The sequence below is a fragment of the Cibotium barometz genome, chromosome 34 (assembly GCF_041138505.1).
Source record: "Cibotium barometz isolate CiBa-2024 chromosome 34, ASM4113850v1, whole genome shotgun sequence".
Taxonomy (NCBI): Eukaryota; Viridiplantae; Streptophyta; class Polypodiopsida; order Cyatheales; family Cibotiaceae; genus Cibotium; species Cibotium barometz.
Window position 1 is genome coordinate 30,149,815 of NC_141079.1, and position 22,824 is coordinate 30,172,638.

Consider the following 22,824-nt stretch of genomic DNA (forward strand, 5'->3'; position numbering starts at 1 on the left):
GCTCGAAAGATGAGGTTTCATGCCACCATATCTTCTGTTGAGTTACTAGTTTGTGGCTGAGCTCCCTACCTAGTCCCTTGTCCACCATAGTTGACCCAAATGAGGGCTTGAGACGAGGATTTCCTACGATATGTATTGAGAAGGGTTGTGAAAATTATTGGGGATGGTAAAAAGGCAGAGGGACAGCATAAGAAGGCATAAGAGTCTGCATTTGTGCAAGTTTCTCAATTGTGCAACCAAAGTTCAACTAACGCTATCATCTTTACTGGTTCGATGTCAAGCACGCATGCACAGCTTGAAGCACTACACTTAGCCATTCTCACTCTTTCACCAGAGATGTGCAGCTCCCAACACAGACTCCAATTATAGCCGCAACATTATCCTCTTCCTTCAGGTGTTAAGCATTGCTTACATAGTTGTAAGCGAGTAGTGTGTATATTGTTGTCTATTGTAGTATGCACATAGTTCCAGCAGCACTGCGGCAATTGTATTGACTGGTTCTAATAGTGTACTAAAGGCTAGCCCCACTGTCTCCACCACACAAAAGTATGGGGTTGACTCAACAACACGCAGGAACCTAGCACCTCGTAAGTCCAATGCCTGTGCTCCATCCTCGTGACAATATAATGACTCCAGACTATTGAAGTCCAGATGTTTCATAATTCAAAAGTCGTGCATATGTTTGGAGGGTATTAGAGTAAGAAACAGTAATTTGAAGACTACAGAAGAGGTTGAAAAAAACATCATTTGACGTGTGAGAAAAGGCCTTTCACAGCTCCAAAATAAAGGAGGTCCTTGTACCACCAAGGAAGAAAGGACAAAAGCAAACGTGCTGAGACAGATTGATAGCTCCAAAGAGCCAATCGAGACACCAAGGCCTTAAAAAATGAAAATAATTTTTTAAAAAAAACTTTCGCTACTCAAAACTACGAATATTTATTAAGCAAGAAATCAGTTTTAGAAAAATGGCTTTACTGCATGAAGTTAAGAGGGCATAAGAACACACCATGCCATATGCAACAAAGAGTAAAAAGATAAGGGTCTTCACAGACTGGACTTGCACCCTAAAAACAGGAAGATCTCACCCGCCTGGCAGGAAAATTCCCCATCCAACCCCGATGTGCAAGAAGATGTCTGTAAACGGACCTTTATGAGCTCTAACATTTCAAAAAATGCCCGGGCCTATGCCTCAGCCAATGAGATCTGTACAACCATCAAAGCACTCTGAGTACTAGCAGAATACACAAGCACAAACAAAGCACTTGTAGTGAAGCTACTTAAACAGGAACAGACTCCCTTGGATACACGATGTAAGTTATTGCTTAGCCTTGTACCCCATGTTTAAACCAAGCTGAAAAAATCAAGTCTGCACACCTAGTGCAGAAAGATTGTCACCTTCACTACATCTTTCAGAACCAGAAATAGTTGACATGTCAAAGCTTTTGTGGTTTTTACATAGAAACACACCAAATCATGCCCACAACAGATTCCAATCTTCCTCCACATAACGTGAGCATGGTATGTATATATTCGTGGATCACGCCATATCACAACTAGCTAGCTAGATGCAATTATTGTAGTTCAAATTACCCTGGGTTACCAAGCAGCCGCTCCACGGCAGCATGGACATTCCCTCCAGAAGCCCTCAATGCCTGTATGTTGGCTTCAGTATCAATAAACCCCATGTCTTGTAGCTGTGATAACTGTGAAGCATAAACCTGTTCAGGAGGAACTGTGTTTACTGCAAAGACAGAAATGCATTCAGAAGAAAGTATGAAACTGACCAATAAGATAATACATGTCTCTACCAAAACAGTACCCAGAACAGAGAAAAAGCCACACCAACCTTCCGGGATTGTCGTGGGGACACCTCCACCAAGCGCTCCAAATAAACCAAGCAAAGAGTTTATGTCAAAGGGCCTAGTGCCACCTGCCACAGCAGCAGCTCCGTTCGTTCCAGGTGTTCTGAAAAACCAGAGAAGCTGGGGTATTTAAAAAGCAAATAGAACTGATGATGCGCATGCATGCATGAGTGAGTGAGTGAATGAGGAAGTGAGTGCCAGCAAGCATGTGTGTTCATAAGAACCCAACAGAAAATGCAGAATTGCTACAGAAGTCGGCTTTGCTGTATACTTACTGAATTGCTGGCATCTGTTGACCAAGCTGCTGGCCAGGTTGCATAGATAGCATTTGCTGAAAAGCAGAATGTTGGATTAGCTGCATCACTTTTGCTCAGTTTCAAACAAACTGTAAGAGTAACAGTGTGAGACTGTCTCGTATACCTGTAGGATCTCAGGACTACTGATTTGCCTCAGAAAATCAGGGTTCTGCATCATCTCTCTGAATTGTGGGTTCGTGTTCAGCATAGCACGCAAATGTGGCTGCATGTTCAGTATCTAAACCAAAGAAATAGAAAGTGAAAATTAACTAGTTAGGTCTAAAACCACATGACCTAGCACCAGTTGTTTGTGTTGGAGAAGTCCATGAAGATACCTGATTGATGTATTGGGGATTGGATAGAAGGCTCTGCATCATTTGAAGGATTGCAGGATTCTGCAGCATTTGTTGTACTACAGATGGATCCATCAAACCCATTCCAGCAGCTGCTCCGAGATCCGGAAAACCAAGGCCACCAAGCCCTGTGAGGCCACCCAAACCCGTAGTAGCAGTAGTTCGGGGCGCCTGGCCTGCGCCTCCAGTCCCAGTATTGGCAGCATTTTCTGTCAACATAAAGAACCGTTACACCTTCTGTGTCCTGCCTTATACACTCAACAAACCTGCTCTATGACTGCAAACTGCCGACTTACGGGTTGGGTTCCATGGATTTGGAAGTGGGGTGGTGTTTGGTGCTACGGCTTCTGCACCTGTACTTGCCATGGTGGTTGCAGCAGCTCCAGTACGAGGTGCTTCGGTTTGTAGCTGTAGTCCCTGTGTTCCCAGTAAGGCTGCAAATGGATTGGCTGCCAAATCATTTCCCCCATCAGCACCCGTAGCAGCATTGAGAAAAGGCTCTTCTACCGTCTCATACATGCGCCTCAGCATGTTGAACCCTTCCGGAGACGCTTCAATATTGCTCATAGCACGATCCGTGTTCCTCATCATCTCCCGCATGAGTTCAGGGTTCCGGGCAGCATCGAGTGTTTGGCGCAGTGTACCCGGGTCATTTAAAATGTGCCCTAGTTCAGGGTTCCTGTCAATGAGGCTTCTCATTTGCGGGTTGTTCATGATCAGATTTCGCATGAGTTCGGGGTTGTTCATCAAGCTTTGGACAGCCGGCATGTTCATCATGTCCCGCATCAGATTAGGGTTCTGCATCAATTGCTGTTGTACCTGTTGGAATCCCGGAAACCCCGTGCCTAAGCCGCCACCCATGCCACCAAACCCAAAGGGATCAGAGCCTCCAAAACCATTTATCCCACCAAGACCAGCTCCGGGATTAGCTGCCGGAGCACTGCCAGTAGAGGGGGCAACTGCACTGTTTGTCGAAGCTCCACTTGCAGCAGCAACTGCTGCTGCAGAAGCTGAGGGAGCTGCTCGCACCAAATGGACCGTGTGGTCTTGTTGCACTCCTACATTAAGCAAATTCAAAATTTAAGAAACAAACAGGGAAATAAAAAGGCCAACAGGAGAGAAGAAATCAGATCATCTTTGCTGCACCTTTAGTTATGTGTTAATACAACAAATTATGGATTGCCAGAAAAACAGCGAAAGAATTCTAACTTCTCACTAGGCTAGCCTGATTCTTTGGATTATGAAGAAAAAGGAGAACAACATGGGATGAATTAACACACGCACCAAAGAGAGGGAGAGAGGAGAGAGGCAAAGAGAGAGAGAGAGAGAGAGAGAGAGATTAACGTCTACAAAAGACCCGAAGGGCCTATGAGACCATGACTAGTACAATGATACCATGGGTATACAGTGTTACGGAAAAGCTAAAAAAAGAACATGAAAACTAAAAACCGCAACATGACTCTATATGGCAGATTTCGCTATGGTGAGGGCATGCCATGTCGTCAGAGAATCTCATGGATATGTCTCTATGTGGTGGAGATCCCCACAGCTATGGGTCAAGGGCGCCTAGCACGTAGGATGGAGTAGGCCTGCCCACTAGGACTCCTCTAGGACGTAAATATGGTCCCTATGTACCAAGGTTGCATCCGTACGTACATACCTTATGATAAGGTATGTTTTCGTATACAGTACGCTATTGTACCATACAATATGGATCCGTACGTGGCACACCCCCCCCCGCGCAGGCGGCTCTGACTGGCCTTTGGCCGAAGATCCTCCCATAGTTACAAATTTTTCACCGCCCACAGGCGCCAGCTTGTAACCCCTTATTTATCCACCCGTAGACGATGCAATGAAGTGGATTGATCATTGAGCGCTCTACAATGTGCAGTGATAGTGACACTAGTGACTAGAACTATTATTTTTTGGCTTCTCTAGATAGTAAACTGTCTTGATTTTGATTGATTGCTTATAGTATATAACCCGTGGCATTTGCGTCATGGGTACTAAACGTTTGTGATTCCATTTTATGAAACCTATTTATGCTTTTGTTTACTAATAGCTCTCATTTTGGTAATTGTGTTGTTGTTCAAAAATGAATTGTTTTTCAAACTTAAAGTTTGCAGTTCTTCATTCATTTTTCTCTATATATGTACACTATATAGTATATCTTTTATGTTTTTATGTACCTTATGTATTTAACGTACCTCAAAATCTCAACCCAAGCCTGAATGCGTACCTTACGTACCTGATTCGTACAATACCTTACGTACCGTTCCACCTTGCTGTGTACAACTGGTATGAGCTGATGTCAATGCAACGGTGTTAGCATGGGTGGGTGGGTTGCTGACATAGAAAGAGAAAAAGAGAGAGAGAGAGAGAGAGAGAGAGAGAGAGAGAGAGAGAGGGATGGATGGATGAGTTGGAATGAGCCTTTTGACATCATAGCCAAGCCAGATGATCCATACGACAGCAATGAAGTGCGACTTAAACCAGTGATCTCTTGCATCCTACAAATCACGAACTAAAGAAATGGAGAGGAACTTGTCATCAAGAGTGAAGGGATGATAGAAGGATGGAGTTGGGGCTCAAGATTATGTCTAGCCCTATGTTCACATGCATCTCATAAGTACTAGGGATACATCTGATAGATGCACTCATGTATGAATGATAACTACTACATCAACCAAATTAAGGTCAATTTCTAAAGCCAGATGGGAAGGCTTTTGTAGAGCAGTCAAAATATTTACACACTAGAAATAAACTTATCAAAACATGAATCCATTGTGGGCCTGTGTTTCACAAGTAGTCAAGGGAACTCTGTATCCAGGCTTACGCAAAACCCTTGGTACAATCAACCGTCCTCACCTTGTTCATATTCATGACATGTTTAAGCATCTACTTGGGTCTTGCTTATGAGACTTTTCACAAATCTAGCATTTATATACCCAAGCTAAGGGAAAACCCTTCACTTGCAAATATGATCCACCTTGGTCCTACAAAGCCCCATGATTGGCCACCAACCAACCACCATGCTGACAAACTCACACAAGGCAAGAAAGAGGGCAGGTGGGCGTCAAGATTTGTGTGTGCTCAAAACAATTTCAATACAAAGAGAAGGATAAAGAAAGGAGGAAGACATCGATCGACACCAATCCCCTTGTACAAATCAGAGACTGGGCACTCCAGTCTCCATGGCAGCATCATAGCTATCAATTAATTCATATTATAATTATGGGATGATCAATCCCGGCATTGGCCGAGTTCCATTTGGGAAAAAGGGTAACAACCAACCCGGGGAACATCTGAATAAGCTCCCTTCATAAAGGTGATCTCTAAGTAGTACAGAAGGACTAGGCAAGTCCCTAGCAACCTTCCTATCCGCAATCATCTCCCAACTTTACAAAAGAAAAAAGACTACTATTTATAGGCACTATTTCCAGAACCAGAAAATAATCATTTTGACGTTCCGACTTGAACAAAACTAGGGTTTTTCCACTAGGGTCTATGCCACTCAGAACAAAAATAAAACCAAGATTTCTCCATTTTAGGATTTCTAATCAAAACTAGGTTTCCTCCAACTGGGACATAATTAGGGTTTTTCTATCTTTCTCATCGAGCGATCAAATGCACGACGCTTGGGAAAAGAACTTACCGTAGCTTTCGAGCGTGCTATCGTCTTTGAGGACGCGGCCCTTGTAGATGAGTCTCTGCTGGTCGGCTGCGACGCCGGATCCTTCCACAAGGAGGGGTTTGAAGGCGGAGATGGTGGCACCGAGGTCAGCTTCGACAGAAAACTTGCTACCGTTGGTACAGCGCACATGCACAGTGGCTTTGCCGGCCTCAGAGCCCCCCTGGGCCTCGTCTGCCATGGGACCTAGACGAAATCGCCGATCGGCAGAAACTGCTGAAAGAAGGGAACAGTGAGGGAGTGGTTACCTAGAGCATGTGGGCATGTATGGGGATAGCTGCAGGGGCGATCCCACCCAAGGGTGTCTGAGAAATGGGTTTTTTTGCCCTTATTTTTCTGTGACCTCGAGAGGACGAGCTACTAGGTAAGCCTAGAGACCCCCGGCCTGCTTAAATTCTGGAACGGTTTTTTTTATTTAACTATTTGTTACAATACTGGGTGACTACCATTTTTAGCAATTTAAAAAGATATGATATTTTAATTATGCAAAATCCAAATTGCAAATGGGTGTATAGCTCAGTGGTAGAGCAATCGGCTGCAGTCCGATAGGTCACCGGTTCGATCCCGGTTGCGCCCTTTTTTTGTCTAAACATATCTGAAGCAAACACTTACTCCAAAACGTAAACACTCAAAACGAAGGACACCCCCAAAATAGATGGCCCCTCTTTAATGCATTAAATAATAAAATAGAGGACTCCCCAAAAACAATGGCGGTGGAGGCATCTTTCATGCATTGAAAACTACTTTATAGAAAAATTTATTGGATGAAATTTGTACTTGGTTGCTCTTCTTTTGCCACATCGATGATGTCGATGCTTTTTCAATTTTTCAACCAATCAAAATAAGGATAACGCTTAAATCTATCCACCTTTTGTTTTACCTCACCTGGTTTTTCTTAATTCTTGCCGATACCAAAATACTAGAATGCCGTTTTTTTTTGCACAGAACACTGCCCTAAACTACGAATTTGCACCATTTTCAAATTATGCAAATTGAGCAACACTACATTATTGAAAAAATCCTTTGTTTGCTAATCAAAACAATATTCACCATGAAACTATAAATTCAAGGATGTAGTTTAATGATGGATTGGATTGTTAAAGGTCACGTCTTCTCTCTCCACTTCATTGCTTCTCTCATCTTTAAACATGCTCCGTAACGTAAATGAGAGAGGGACTAAAAAGAGTGTGCATAAAGTAAATCAAAGAGAAAGAAAGATAACGGAACTAAATAGAGAGGCTAAATCTATGGAAGGCCATCAGATTCATCTCTCATCCCATTGCTTCCCTCTTAACTTTAAACATCCCAAGAGACAAAGACAGAGACAGAGAGAGAACAAAGAGAGCAAAAATAAAAACCCTACATAGTGACAAGACATCTTTTTTCTCTTGTCACTATGCTACTGTGAAGTGTATTTATCATAAACAATAACTCAAACAAAAAATTCTAATCAAAACAAATCTACACAAGATTCAAATTTAGTGACTAAGGGCCCGTGGCCTGTCGCCACAGGATGGTCGAGCGACGCCATGCGCTAAAGGGTTGGCGGGTAGCCGTGCGCCTATGGGGATAGCCGGTCGGAGTGTTGCGCCAAAGGGGCTGGGTGCTACGCGTGTGGAGCGCCTAGAGGGCTGAGCACCATGCACAAAAGGGCTAGAGTGCTTAGAGCTCTTGCACTGAGGCTATAAGTCATGTGCCCAAGTTTGGGAGTCTAGATGGGCTCGACCCTAAGGTGTGCACTTTACTGGCTCGCCGCCGACAGTAGTCGGCTTGTGTGCGTAGAAGGCCACCAAGGCTCGACGGGTAGAGCAAGGTGGCACACCATGAGGGAGGCTGGATGGCGCACAAAGAGAAAGAGAGATCACCCAAGGTGTGTACCCTACGGGTTAGCCGTACTATGAGGCGGCTAAGCACACATGAGCCGGAGAGTTGGACTGTTGCTCTTGACCTGGTGTGCCTTGTCTAAAATGCAGAAATAGGTTGAGGTGCGTAGGAGGCAGGTAGCAAGTGCGATGGCGGAGAAGGCAGGGGGCAGATAGCTGTTACTAAGGTTTCAGGCTCATTAAATTGGTGTTCACCGCCGCTGAAAGAAAGCGGGTGTCGAATTAATGCACACTTGAATAAATTGTCAATATCACACTTGAATAAGATGGAAAATTTTAGGAAAAATTTTAGGACACTATTAAGAAGGGGAGGGTATTACAAGCACTAACCACATAATCTATTTTTTTTAAAGACCCATTAACTAATTAATGAATTTGTTAGTTAATGCTCTTAAACTTTAGGACGCTATTAAAATCAGAAATGCGTGATTTCGAGCGGAGGAGTACTAGGAATTTATGCTGGATAATAACCATAATTTCAGGAAAAAAGAGTTATTAATGACTGTGATTAGTTGATTATATCCTTCAAAAGCTGGCTGTTTATATTAAGAGGTTAGAAAGAGACAGGTTACAACATGTTGAGAACTCTAATGAGACCACTATCCATGCACATGACATACAGTTCCGCAGGCCCTGAGCTTGCCTTTGACTTTATTGAGAAGTTTCTCTAGCTGTGATACCAACTTTTCCCTCTTTTCGCGAGTGTGACTTTCAAAAGGCATAGAGTGCTTTGATGAGCAACACATCCTTGGCAATGACGGCCTCTCTCATCTTCCACAGTTCCTGAATTTGCTGTGTTATCTGATCCACTTGCTTTCCTTTAGCTTTTTCCTACAGCCGATGAAGCTTGGTGTCCAGGTCTTTCAACCGTCTTTGTATGCATCTTTCACCTACATGAATCAAGTTCTCTTTCGGCCTGAAACTGTTAGTATGCATACTATTAAAAATGGAATCAAGTCTATTTAACCACAAGCACCATAACATTTCGGTTCTCAGGACAGCCTATAGTTCCAAGGTGCACCCGATGCCTTCTCCAAGTAACAAGTTTTTCCAGCCAAGGGTGTAGCCATTCCATAGCTGAATGCACTTGGCCAATGACTCGAAACATTTCTTTGCAATAGGGCAGTGCATGAAAATGTGCAGGTCATCCTCCACCTCCTTGCATCTGTGGCACTTCCCATCCCCTATGTTAAGTCTGAAGGTTTTAAGCTGGGTCCAAATAGCTTTGAACATGACCAACCAAGCTAGGCACACTTTTTTTGGTTCCACATACTTATTCCATAGCTTATCAAACAGAAAATACCATTGCGGGGCGATCTGTCCAGAAGGATTCCCCATCTCTTGTTTAGAGTGCAATGGATAGGATCAGTCCTTTGTTTGGGGGGGAATAGGGAGAAGTCCTTTTTGATTCTTCCATTGGAAAGCTTTGTGTGCTGGCATATCTTTAATTGAAAGCAGCCAGGTGTCCGATTGGTGCCATAATCTGATTCTTATCCCAATAAGGTCTAATTCTGCATATGAGACATTATAATCTCTGATGAGATCAGCTCTGGACATCCAAGAATTGATGCCTTTGTCCCAAATATCCCACCAACAGGCAGATTCCTTTCCTGTGCATTCTCAAAGCTGCTTCAGCTTGGGCATTATCAATTGGGGGGGAGGGGAATGCTTGGCCACCAAATAGAGTCTCTCCCATGTACACCCCATGGCTTCTTAGATAGGATAAGGTCAGTCTTGATAGCATTCCAAGCGGACCAAAGCCAATGGACCAATTGGCTGCTAACCGGTTTCACCAAGTATTTGCTAGCCATAATTGTGAGCGGGAGGAGCCTCTTCCACTTGGGGAATTGTTTGAGCTGGAATTGTTCCAGATTTCTAGTGATCAACTAGGCCCAGTCTTTAGAGGGGTAGAGAAAGCTTCTCAGCACCCACTTGGCACCCATTCTATTAGCCAGATTGGACACATCTTTGATTCCAAGGCCCCCTTTACCTATTTCCAAGCAGCACCATTCCCACCTGACTTTAGGGATTTTCCTAATCCACGGGTCCCCTCCCCATAGATAGTTCCTGCATAACCTTATGAACTCCAATAGATCAGAGTCTGGCGGTCTCCAGCAACTAAGAAAGTAGATGATAGAAGGGATAATGAAGTGGTTGATTACCATCTTTCTACCTCTTTCTTAATGCAAATCAAAAGAGCTTGGGTAGATTTGATGGCTAGACTCCAAGCCCTCGCCGGGGTAATGCCACAGCTGAAGAATTCAGTCCAGATTCTTTTGACTTCCTCCTGAATAATAGGCATTTTGAACAGGGTAGGATCCGTGTGGAACCATTGATTAGAGACCTTTTTGTCATGGTTGTCCAACACTAATATCACGGGGTAATGATCTGAGAGACAAGTAGAGATGTCAGTTCTACATTCACATCTAATGTAGGAGTTACCGAGGGTTTTTCTAATGTATCCTCTATCCAATCTTGCTTTCCTGGTCAATTCCCCATGGGCATAGTTCTGCCACGTGAAGTCTCCCATATTCCCTACATCACACAGCTCAAAGTGATCAGCAGTGCGCTGCCAAGCTAGGAGCTCTGCCCCTTTAATGACTTGTCCCAGCCCTCTTAATCTGTCATTTTTGGATTCCACCATATTGAAGTCTCCCATTAGAATGATAGGATCAGGGACGCTTCTCACGGTACCCCAAGTTCTAATTCTGACCGCCTGAGGACCTCCAGGATAAATCCCAATGAAGGAGAAGGTTGTCATTTCAAATGCAGCCCATTGATCAAACCTATCAATCCTCACGTCTTTCAGTTCATTCTGATGGTCCACATGCATACCCACAACCACTCCTCCAGACCCCTGACAGTGGGCTGTGTAGATCCAGATGTGCTCTTTAGAGATGTTGAGCAACCTGACCTCAGTTAGAGCTATAAAGTCAAATCTTCCTTGTTTCCTTAGCCATTGTTTCACTAGTTGGACTTTTGAAAGGTCAGTCAACCCCTTGACATTCAAAGTGGTGCATCTCATTTGCTCTTTTTCTAGGAGTTAACCTTTTTAGGTCCCACTTTGGATGTAGCTTGAGTTGTGGTGGATCCAACCTGAGCATGCATTCTTTTCAAATCCTTGACCATCTCCATTTCTTTGGGCAAGCCATTTTCTGTATCAGACAGAGAGACTGCTCAACCCTGTCTTGCTCATCTCCCAATGGGCCAGCTGTCATTGTGTGGGGCATGAGCACTTGGTCATGGTCCATTTGATTAGTTTTGGCCAGAATTCTAGATCTATCCAATGGCATGGATTGATTGATCTCTTGGGAGTTAACCGAATCATCAGGGTCAGAGATGCTGTCTATAATAAGGCGAAGGAGTTGGCAAATGCCCTTTGGTTTCCCGCCCTATTCTGTCTAAAGGTCTTCTTCCTATTGGGTACTGTAAACTTTTCTCCTTTTTTCTTTTGAGGTAGAGGGAACAAGGGGAGAAGGCACAGTCATATTCTTATTCACTCCAGTAGGCTGAGCTTGGTTGATGGCTAGGGGAAGATTAGGGGCACTAGTGGCACTCAAATTGGGGTATTTTGAAGGACACTCTTTGATAACATGCCCTTTCTTTCCACAATGGAAGCATGCGTTGGGTAGGTGTTTGTATAGAATGCTTTGCTGGATGTTATACGCACTGCAATTGATTTCAATCTCATCAATAAGGGGCCTATCTAGATCCACTTCCACAAGGACCTGAGGATGCCAAGCCGGGTTATAGTCATTCTTGGGTCTCATGCCTAGCACTTTCCCTATAGGGGAGACAATTTTTTTTAGCCAAGGGTACAAGTAAAAGGGCAGGTTAGGAAACTCAACCCACACCGGGCAAGCTGAGGGTTTTGGACCTTGAGGGTTAAAGTTCTTAGACCAACTGAAGAAATAGAATGGGATGTTCCTGTACATCCATTGCCCTGAACCTAGGACCTTAAGGGCCATATTTGGGTCCTTGAATAGAAAGAGGTAGTACCCATTTGGGAGGGCTTGGATGATCTCTACGTCAATACCTATGGAAATCCAGTTGTCTTTGACCCACCCCCTAAGGAAATCTACTGGTGGTCTTGGCCCAAACATTAACCCAACTAAACAACAGGCTGTGTAATCAGTTTCCAACGAATGAACCAGCTCAGGTGGAAGACAAACCACAGGATTACTGGAAGAGGGTTTACCTGATGTGTCCATTACCTTAGCTAGAGCTTGCTTGTTGATATGAACATCTTCTTCGACTTGTTTCTGCAGCAACATCAGATTTAGCTCTTCCACTCGGGCTCTGGAATCTTCCATCTATTTTTTGGTGTCCATAAAGTCTTCTAACACCTACTCATACTTCAGCATGGTTTCTCTGTTGCCATCCATGGCTGGGGGCCATTGTAGGAACTGCTGAAAGGCAACTTGTGTGTTCTTAGCAGGCTGAGATGACTTATTCCCATAGCAGGTTCCCCGTTCTCTGAGTAGAGTAGGGGTTCCCCTCCACTCCGTGCCCATGCACCTGAGGGGGGGGTGCTGTGGAAAGTAAAGAAGTACACAGAGGGCTTCAAGCCTCTGGGCAGGGCAGCAGTCGTCGTAGAGGAGAAAGAGAGAGGCACTCAGGCGCAGCACTCCATCGCCAGCAGCGATCGCAAAAGGGACTCCAAGGAAAAACCGAGAACGCTGCTTGATTATATCCTTCGTTAACACAAAGGACTCTACTACTAAAGGCTTAATGGGCTTCAAAGTGGGCAAATTAAAACACCAGCGGTGCACTCAACAATAATAATTATTGCATGGGAGCACGCAAACACTATCCTTAGCATTATTGCAAGCCTAAGGTTTATACCTTAGTATTAATTAATAAATGGGCTCTAGTTTAATCACATCGACGATTTAGTTTTTTTTGGGATCAATAATAATTATATATATAACTTGAAAGATGTCCAGAAAGGAGGAAAAGGAAGTTCTTAATATAAAAAGATCCTCTTGTTTTTTTAAAAAAAATCGCATCGAGGGAATACTATTTATGTCACTTTAAAAACCTTTCTTGTGTATCTGACTAGATTAATATTTGTGACTAGATTAATATCTATAGATTATCACTTCCAAACAATTATGGCACATAAAACAACTTGAATATAAGATATATACGTACATGCATGTGTGTGTCACTTTAACATATGTTGTTAAAGTGACACACACATATATACGTGTGCGTGCACGTGCTCGTGCATCACTTTAACATTCGTTGCTATGTACATGTAATACATGTACATAACAAATGTTAAAGTGACACACGCGCACGCACGTGCACGCACATACATGTACATAACAACAAATGTAAAAGTGACACATGCACGCGTTCATGTATGCACATAATAACAAATGTTAAAGTGACAAACACGTGCACGTGACACACATGTACATAACAACAAATGTTACTAACACATGCGCGCACACGTATATATATATGTGTGTGTCATATATATATATATATATATATATATATATATATATATATATATATATATATATATCACTTTAACATCTTATGTTATGTGCATTTATGACCATTAGACAACTTTATAAATATGTATACCACTAACAAGCATTTGAAATCTTTAGTTATATAATGTTATATTATCACTTGAAGCTCTTTTTGTTGTAAATTATTTTTTATATATTACTTAAAAACCACTCCAAGCGTTTAGTTATGTATCACTTAAACTTGTATAAAATCGTTGCTCGTAAAGTTTTACTTATGTATCACTAAAAAGTCACTTGAAACCTTGTAAGATACTTGTAAAGTTTTACTTATGTGTCATTTTAAAAGTCACTTAAAACCTTGTAAGATGCTTGTAAAGTTTTACTTATGTATCACTTAAACCCTCGTAAGATGCTTTTCAAATCACTTACACCACTTAACATCTTTAGTTGTATAATTCTACTTAAAATCTTTTATTATACATTTACGATAGTTCACTTGACAATTTAAACATGTGCTTCGTAGTATGTTTTGCCTTGACACAAAGAGCAAGCATGCACTTGCCTTGTGTACAAGGTGAGTTGGCACCACCTTATTTAGCCAAAAAGTTATCCACGTGAATGCTTGCTTACACAGGGCATTCTAAATTGATCTATGACAACACCATTCCCAGGTTAATACCTTAGCAACCATTTGTTGCATGTAAAATGCAAGCAAAAAATAAATCATTGATTATGAACGCAAGGTTGTATGAGTTAAAATTGTCGCAACATGTCCACCTACCCAAAGACCAAGTAGACATCCATGGTTGTCTAATCTTTCATGTCCTTGATTTGGTAAAGTATACAAGTACTAAAATATTCATGATAAGTTGCAAATTTTAACCTTAGTAGTTAGGATTCAAAGTGGATCTCAACATTAGCACACTTTCTGTCATTTTGTTTACTTGCACCAACCACCTCCATGGAAATCATTTCTTGGTTAACTTTGAGCTTTTACTATGTACTTTTCTTGATACTGACACATGGATTATCTTGACTTAGTGTGGCACCTACATTACATATGTGCTTATGCACCACCTTCTATTTGTATATATATGCATTGAGCCGTGTGGCTATAATGTGTTGTTATTACATTGCTAATTGTGTGCTACACTCCTTATGTAAGGAGTGTGCAAGCTACACTCCTCATATGTAAGCTAGATCCTTGTATTGCATCTTCCATATATGAGGGATTATTATCATCACACATTTGTAAGTGTTCATTTGATTATGAGTGACAATAATCTAGATATCCACTCCATTGATTTCTTTTATGGTATGAGAACCCATCCTCTTTATGATTATGAAATCCTTGCACAAGACATTCTCGTAGGAAAGAAGGCACACAACACTTGAAAACAAGATGGAGTATCTAAGTCTAAGAGACTCCTTCATAACGCTTAAGATCAAGTTCTTCAAACACAAACTATAAAATTTGTCAACATCATCAAAGTACTCATAAAAGTACAAGCAATAATAGTCATCCACTTTATTTGGAATCATATTCTCAATTGTTAACATAAGTGATGGTCATCTATTGTAAGAGAATCCTTGAATTTGTGTGTGCGTGCAAGAAATAGATACAACAAAAATATTTATTCATCAAGTTTTCTCTATTTTTTAAAAAAAGAGGTTTTTTTATTCATTTTGTAGAGAGAAGTTTGAGAGATATAGAGAGAAGTTTGAGAGAAAGAGAGAGAAACGGGGGGACTAAGGTTAAAAAACTTAGTTGTTATAATGACCTATGCTTAGTAGCAAACACCAACCCTAGTTTACAAGCACCAGAAAACATGATAAAGAAGGTGAGAGCTCTCATAAAAAAAATAGAACCCTAGCATGGCATAGCTTTGTTTAACCACCCAATCATATGTATAACAATGGCCTTTGTGTGAACTAGATTGACCACACCATACACACAGGCCCAGTTCCCCATGCTACACATCATTGAGTCTGTAGGCTTAATGGTCACTCCAAGACCCCACCTAAACAAACAAGCTTTCACACTTAAACTCTAAGCTTTTAGAGTGATGTGTCACCACATGTTGCAATGTTGCCATTTCACTCTTTTCAATGCTCTAAATGACATTCTTTCATCCCTCATGGGAATCATTGTCCTTGATAGCAAACTCACGATTATGCTTGCAAAATTGATACTCTGTTTACATTTGACAATCCTAGGGCCATAAATTCCCAATAACACTCATCCATGATTTTAACCACTTTGGTCAACTTGGAGCACTCCCCTGACTTAGATCTACATTTGTCAACAATCTATTCACAATGTTCGGCATAATTCCACCAAAGACATCTTTGTCACATATCATCATCATTGTATTATAAAAGTGTCTTTGCTACAAAGGTGAGGAAATTAACTTATATACATCATAAATTATTTCTCTTTAGGCCACCCACCAAGAGTAAGTAACTTGAGAGCACCTATCTCCTCCTTTTAGCTTTTTAACACAGATTTGGCCTTAATTATAACTCAAGCATCATGCCCTGGTGTAGACATCATCAAGACAATTACAACATAGTACAACTTCCCATTCATGATGCTGAACTCTCTATATCTCCCTTGCAACCCTTTGTGAGTATGTGTGGATATGTTATTACTTAGTGTTTGGAAAGACAATACCCTCCTCTAGATCGCAAATTCACTTTTCCCTTCTTTCTCTCTATATTTTTTATTATGGTCTAGGCATTGCAAGCATAAGGTTAGCAAGCAACCATGGCTACTCCTATGACACTTGGTAGTGTGACAAACTACTTTCAAGACATGAGCGTGAAGCTCTAGAAGCTTTTGCTCGAGCTTGGTTTAAGGAAAGTCCCCATCTTCATGATGTCATTATCGAAGGAAGTATCCCTAATGCTTTTGTAAGTTGTGGATTTCATTCCTTGTGTGTAGAGTCCCCCATAGCTAACCTTGATAAGTGGCATGCCACAAAAGAAGTGTTGATTATCGGATGAAGAGATTGATGTGTTTTTCATGAGTTTTTTGCATTCTCTATGATCTCTTTAATGCACAAAGATTACCTTCCTAATTTTGAGCCTGGTAAGGTTTTAATCATGTTTTTTCTTTCATTTGAACATCTTTTTGGTGTCATTATTGAGGGTAGAGTAACCCTAATGTTTTTTTGTAAATCTGTGGTCTTCATTCCTTCTATGTAGACTCTCCCATAGCCATTTGATCCGAGACTTTGGCTTGTCAAACTGGGACTTGTTAGACCCAAAGATTGGAGGACCCAAGGTAATGGGTGAAGTCCCATTGATTGGCGAACCCGAGATATTAGCCAACCTTGCATTAAAATTAAGTATAAGATATTTAATTTAGTGCACAACAATTAGCTTGTTTCTTAATTTTGAGCCTGATAAGGTTTTAATCATGTTTTTCCATTTGAACATCTTTTAGGTGTCATTATTGGGCAGAGTAGTGCCAATGCTTTTCTGTAAATTTGTAGTTTTCATTCCTTCTATGTAGACTCTCCCATAGCCAACCTTGCATTAAAATTAAGCATAAGATATTTAACGTCATTTAGCCTTAATTTCAAACATTTAACTCTCAAGTTAACTTTATTAGAGAGGGAAAAAATTTAATTAGATTACAAATTGTATAAGTTTCATTGATTTAGAGCATCAGTGGATTTAGGGTAGTTTTATGCTTAACTTTTATATTTGATCTCTCTTTTTAGCTAATGTCTTTTTTTTTGGTTGATTAATCTTAGGAGTAGGGTTGGGCTAAAATGAGCATCAAGAGAGCATAAATTAGGAGAAATCGGCCTAATTACATTCAAATCCATCAATTTTTCACCAATTTAGGCTATGTGCACTTCTAAGAGTGTTTCATTACACATGTTGGATGCGTGGCCAAGAATTTCATTCACAGGATTATTGATGACCTAGAAGCCATGGATTTTGATCCAAAATTTTGAAAATTGGTTGAGTAGATCTCAAATCCAATTAATTTATCAAGTTAGTGGGGATATCTAAACTCATAATTTTTATTCATAATTTGAGTTAATTAGTCATTATCGCAATTAGAGCTCCCAAATCAATGCAATTAAAAACCATGCCCTTAACCCCCCATTCCCCTTCACACACAAAAGAAACATCCTCATCATGGAAATAATCTTCCCCAGAAATGAAGTCTCTACCTTTCAACCACATCAAGGACAAACCTAACTAATAGGAGGTGAAGCTTCCACATCTAGAGGATCTCAACATGAAGCCTTTCTATCATCCATCATGTTTACCCATTCAATATCAACACTAGCTTCATCGTTGATAACGTCCAAGCCTCAACCTCTATTTTCTACCGTCAAAATAAGGTCTCTCTATTCATCACCATTACTAAGTACACTAAGATATCATATCATTATCATAACAATAAATGGTGGGTACCATAGGCTCTTCTCTCTACCCAAGGCTACTTCAATGGTGGGAACACAAAAGTGAGGATCCCAAAGGAACTCTCAAAGAAGCCACCCAAACAACCCAAGGAAGAACCAAACCAAACGGTATAAACCCAAGCAAAAGAAGCAAACATGTAGAAACCAAAGCAAAAGAAGCCCTAGTACTCATCAACAATGGTGTGTACTCTTCTCTCTACCCGAGGCTACTTTAATGGGAACATGAAGTCAAGATCCTAAAGGAACTCTCAAAGAAGCCACCCAAACAACCCAAGAAGAAGAACCAAACCAAAGGGCATAAATCCAAGAAAAAGAAGCGAACACGTAAAAACCCAATCAAAAGAAGCCCTAGTACTCATCAATAATGGTGTGTACCATCAATGCCACTAGAAGCACATGGATAGTACAAATGTAATATTGTCATTTGGTTCCCCAAAAAAGCTACAATCCTACAAGCACCATAGAAGAGTCCCTAGAAGAAAAAAAAATCAACGATACACTAATCCTAAGCTCCTTAATAAGATAACACTCAAAGAGAGATCTCTCCTAACCTTGGGAAAGGGAGGAAGATACGCTAGCCATGAGTATCCTAGTCCAAGGTGGCCATGCATGTTGTGAGTGTACATGGCCATTGGTGGACTGGGTAATCGGAGATGTTAGAGGGTGCTAGTGGTGACAATGATGAGAAGGGATGATGAGAGAGCACCGATGATGGTGGGGCAAGGCCGAAGAGGTCAGAGACAGAGATGACAATGACCTCACTAGAGATAGGGAGAGCATTGTTGATGACAACGGCTGGTGAGGTTGGAGAGCTTGGAGAACGACAGCGCAACGGGCAGTCGGTGGTAGAGGAGTTGAGGACGAGGACCTAGCTAGCCATTTGCAAAGACCAAACCATGTAAGTAGTCTATGTATATCCTTTGATTGCAACATCACAATACCATCATCAGGACCATCATCGTGCTGCATGATAATATGCCCAAAAAATAATGCAACAACCCCAAATTTGTCATCCCAAATGACACATGCAAGTCAGTCTTGAAGGTTGAAATCTCTTGCTCATTAGGGTCTGTGATGAGCAACATGCAATTAATGTATAAAACGATCAACAAAAAACAATTCTTACTCCTCTTTACATAGACTGTGTGTGGCAAAAAACCATTCGTAACCAAGTATGCATTTTTCTTCTCATACCATGCTCTCGGACCTTTCTTAAGGTTATATAAAGATTTTCTTAGCCCATATACATATACTTCAGACTCACGTCCCTTCTGAACAAAACAATGAGGTAGAGATACACAAACCTCCTCATGTAAATTACCATTCAAGAAGGTAGTCTTGATATCCAACTGATGTACATTCCATCCAGGATATGCTACCAATGCAACACTGGATTGTAGTCGTATGAGATATGAGGGCAAAGGTCTCATCATCATAACCTATGTGTACCTCTTGAGCATAACACTTTGCAATAGGCCTTGCCTTGAAGCGATCAATGCTACCATCAGCAAAATTTGCAGTACCCTGGAGTGATTCCCACCAACTCTATCAAAATTTTGTCAAGAAGGAAAAGTTTCTCCTCCAACATGAGAAATGAATCATACCATTTACTTTATTTCTTCATAAACTTTTGCATCACCCTAGGTTTCAGGGGGTTTTGAATAATAAAGGAAGCACACCACACCTTTAAAGATTGAGTCCTCATACTCGTCTTGCATGGCCTATATAAAATGATCATTTTTTGCTGAGCTTCCTCAATTGAAACAAGTTCCTCTTCATTGCATATAGTGGCAATGAGAGCATAATCTATAAAAGAATAAGATGCATGATGAGAACCTACAGGTTTGTTAAGCAAGTCCTGCTAGGCAGAAGGAGTAGCTAATTTGTGATCGTACAATGTTTGCACCAATCATTTTGGCACACTCTTGGTGGATACCTATGTGGCTGAACTTTCCTCATCCACTGTGTTATCTATAATTGCCATTTTGGCATACTCTTGGATACTTGTGTGGCTAAACTTTCCTCATCCACTGTGTTATCTATAATTGCCTCATCAACATGCCTTATCAATAGGCTGATTTGTGGGTTGAAATTCAAGGGGTTGATTTACAACACCTTGTTGAGCATTAATTTGCTCCACATATGGTTGTCTGAAATTATATAAAGGTAGAAGTGTATCCTATGAGCATACATTTTGTTGTTTTTTGCATAAGAGCATGGACTGAATTGAGTTATCTCCAAAGACAACATTTTTACTCACTAAAAAGCCTATACTCTTTTTTGAACCCATAAAAGGCATTTTTAACCTTATTACCATCCAGTTATTGCATCGTTGCTCAGGCACAAAGCATAAGTAAGATAAAAAAAAACATAAAAATGAGCCATAGAGGGTTTCTTGCCATTCCAAGCTTCATAAGGAGTAATTGTCTACAAGGCCTTAGTGGGGCATATGTTTAGCACATAAGTGGCGCGCATAACTCCCTCCAACAAAAAAAGATGAGGCAAATCTTGGCATTTAAGCATGTAACATGCCATCTCCATAAGAGATGTTTTCTTCCTCTCAGCCATACCATTTTGCTGAGGTGTAGTGAAAGGCACCCTACATTGATGTTTCATGCCTCTTTCAACCATATATACATGAAACTTCTTTGACATATAGTTCCCCCCTTAATCTGTATAAAGGATGCCAACCTTATATGTAGACAGATTTTTAGCCATAGAAATAAAGTGTCTAAAACATGTAAAGACCTTTGACTGCTTTCAAACGGATATACCCAGTGTGTCCGTGACTTTTATTGATGACTACTACGCACACACCTCGATATATCTGTTAAAAGCAGTCAAAGGTCTTTACATACTTTAGACACCTTATTTCTATGGCTAAAAATGTGTCTACATAGAAGGTTGGTATCCTTCATAATATAGATCAAGGGGGGAAGTATATGTCAAAGAGATTGGCACATAATGCTTGTTTAGTTTTACTGCCACATGCGACATAGAGCTATGGCATGCTTGTTTTGGTCACTTGAATTGCCTATCATCTTCTTCCTACAAATATATCAAATCTCTGACACAAAATACAAATATCCCAACTACCTACTACAATAACTATTAATATCCACTCTTTGGTGCAATGCTGAGTTGATGAAGATGGTGCTCCAAACAAATCTCTCCAAAGAGCCTTTGTGAAAATTTTAGCACAATTCTCTATTATTGGGAGTAGTAGACAAGCTCCACCTCTCCATCTATGATAGTCTCATGTATATAATGATATTATATTCCAATGTGCTTTATGTGAGCATGAAACACTAGGTTGTTGGGAATCTCCATGCAATTTTAGTTGTCACACACACATCAACACTGTCGCTCGCTTTTGAGTAGTAACACCCATGTCTCCTAAAATCCTTCTCAACCAAATTGTTTCACATGAAGCAAAGCATATTACCTCTTATACTCAATCAAAGAGGAAAGTGTCACTACTCAATCAAAGAGGAAAGTGTCACTACTTCAAGAAGTCATGGTTAGCTATGTGGGATTGCAATAGAAATCAAATTCCTCTTGATGTCTAGCACATAAAGGGCATCTGGACAACTTGTATCACCATTGCTAGAGCATTTGGAATCGTTCAAGACTCTCCCACATGCCCGAAGGATCTATACTCACCTTTAAATGATTGTCAGAATGCTCCATGAACCATTGGGGTTGCTGAGGAATTTTCTCCCTTTGCACACATTTCTTTCATTGCCATAAAGAAACTCTAATTCTACTTTAGCACTATTCTTAGACTCCTTTAAAGGCTTCAAAGTGACATTCTTCTTATATCTACTTCCTTCAAGCTACATGAATTGATCACATGACTAGGCATATCATAGTAGAAACACTTTGCCTTTGAGTTCTTCTTCTTCTCGGGAAGCATTGGGGTTATTGAAGCCTTTCTTTGCATTTGTAGAGAATGCAGCATCACCACCATCTCTGGCTTTGTAATGCATCTCCTTCTCCCCCAACATTACGTTGAACTCCTTAAAAAGTAAAATATAGGTCATGCACTTGCACATGTTTAATGAGGTTACCGAACTATCATACTTTGGGGAAAAAACTGTAATGCACCAGTTCTTCACTGGTCTTCGTGATCCCCACCCACCATCTAATCTTGTAAACTTTTTATCTACGATGGTGATATATGAAGTGCTTTATTGTTTCTCCTTCTTAGAATAATTGTCTACTATAAGGTGATTCTCAAGGTTTTTATATCCTTGTTTGATTCCTTGTCTCATATTGGTTCTTAAGAACTTACCATGCTTTAGAAGCTACGGTAGTGTATGGTGAATCAAGGTCACCATCGATGAATAAATATTGCTACTAGTGATGATGGAACATAACGTATCTGCATTCCTTTTCCTCCTTGCCAAAGCGAGAGTAGGATATGGTGGTATGGTTTGTAACGGATTTGCTGAATTCGAAGTAGGAGGACCTAGTTTTACAACAACCCTTGCAATTTCCCATAACTAGAAAATGGGCCAACTTCCCATCACAAAAAAGGTGGAGGGGAGGGACACAAGTGTCTATGTTATTTGGAGGTTAGACCATCTTTTTTAATCACAAGATCTACCGAGAGCCTAAGTTGTGACACCATGGAAGAAAACACAATAGAGGAAATTTGCATAATGAAAAGCATTAAAGAAGTGGAGAGTAAAAAATATTACTGCTTACTTTAATTACAAAATTGATGGTTGTCCACCCACCCATGTGCTTCGGGTAAGTAGCTTTGATGGTTGTCCACCCACCCATATGCTTTGGGTAAGTAGCTT

At 40.9% G+C, this 22,824-nt stretch overlaps 1 protein-coding gene and 1 non-coding gene across 2 annotated transcripts; one reads left to right on the forward strand and one right to left on the reverse strand.

Moving 5' to 3' along the window:
- Positions 1-1,133: 1,133 nt before the first annotated feature.
- Positions 1,134-6,644, reverse strand: LOC147618885 (ubiquitin domain-containing protein DSK2b-like). Its single transcript, XM_086773985.1, has 7 exons — positions 6,167-6,644; positions 2,808-3,569; positions 2,494-2,720; positions 2,283-2,396; positions 2,138-2,193; positions 1,847-1,965; positions 1,134-1,741 (listed from the first exon to the last, which is right to left on the reverse strand). The coding sequence occupies exons 1-7, from the start codon at positions 6,381-6,383 to the stop codon at positions 1,587-1,589; spliced, it is 1,650 nt and encodes a 549-aa protein (XP_086630111.1). The 5' UTR covers positions 6,384-6,644; the 3' UTR covers positions 1,134-1,586.
- Positions 6,645-6,707: 63 nt separating this feature from the next.
- Positions 6,708-6,779, forward strand: TRNAC-GCA (transfer RNA cysteine (anticodon GCA)). Its single transcript has one exon. It is a non-coding gene; the product is annotated as a tRNA-Cys (tRNA).
- The last annotated feature ends 16,045 nt before the right edge of the window (positions 6,780-22,824 follow it).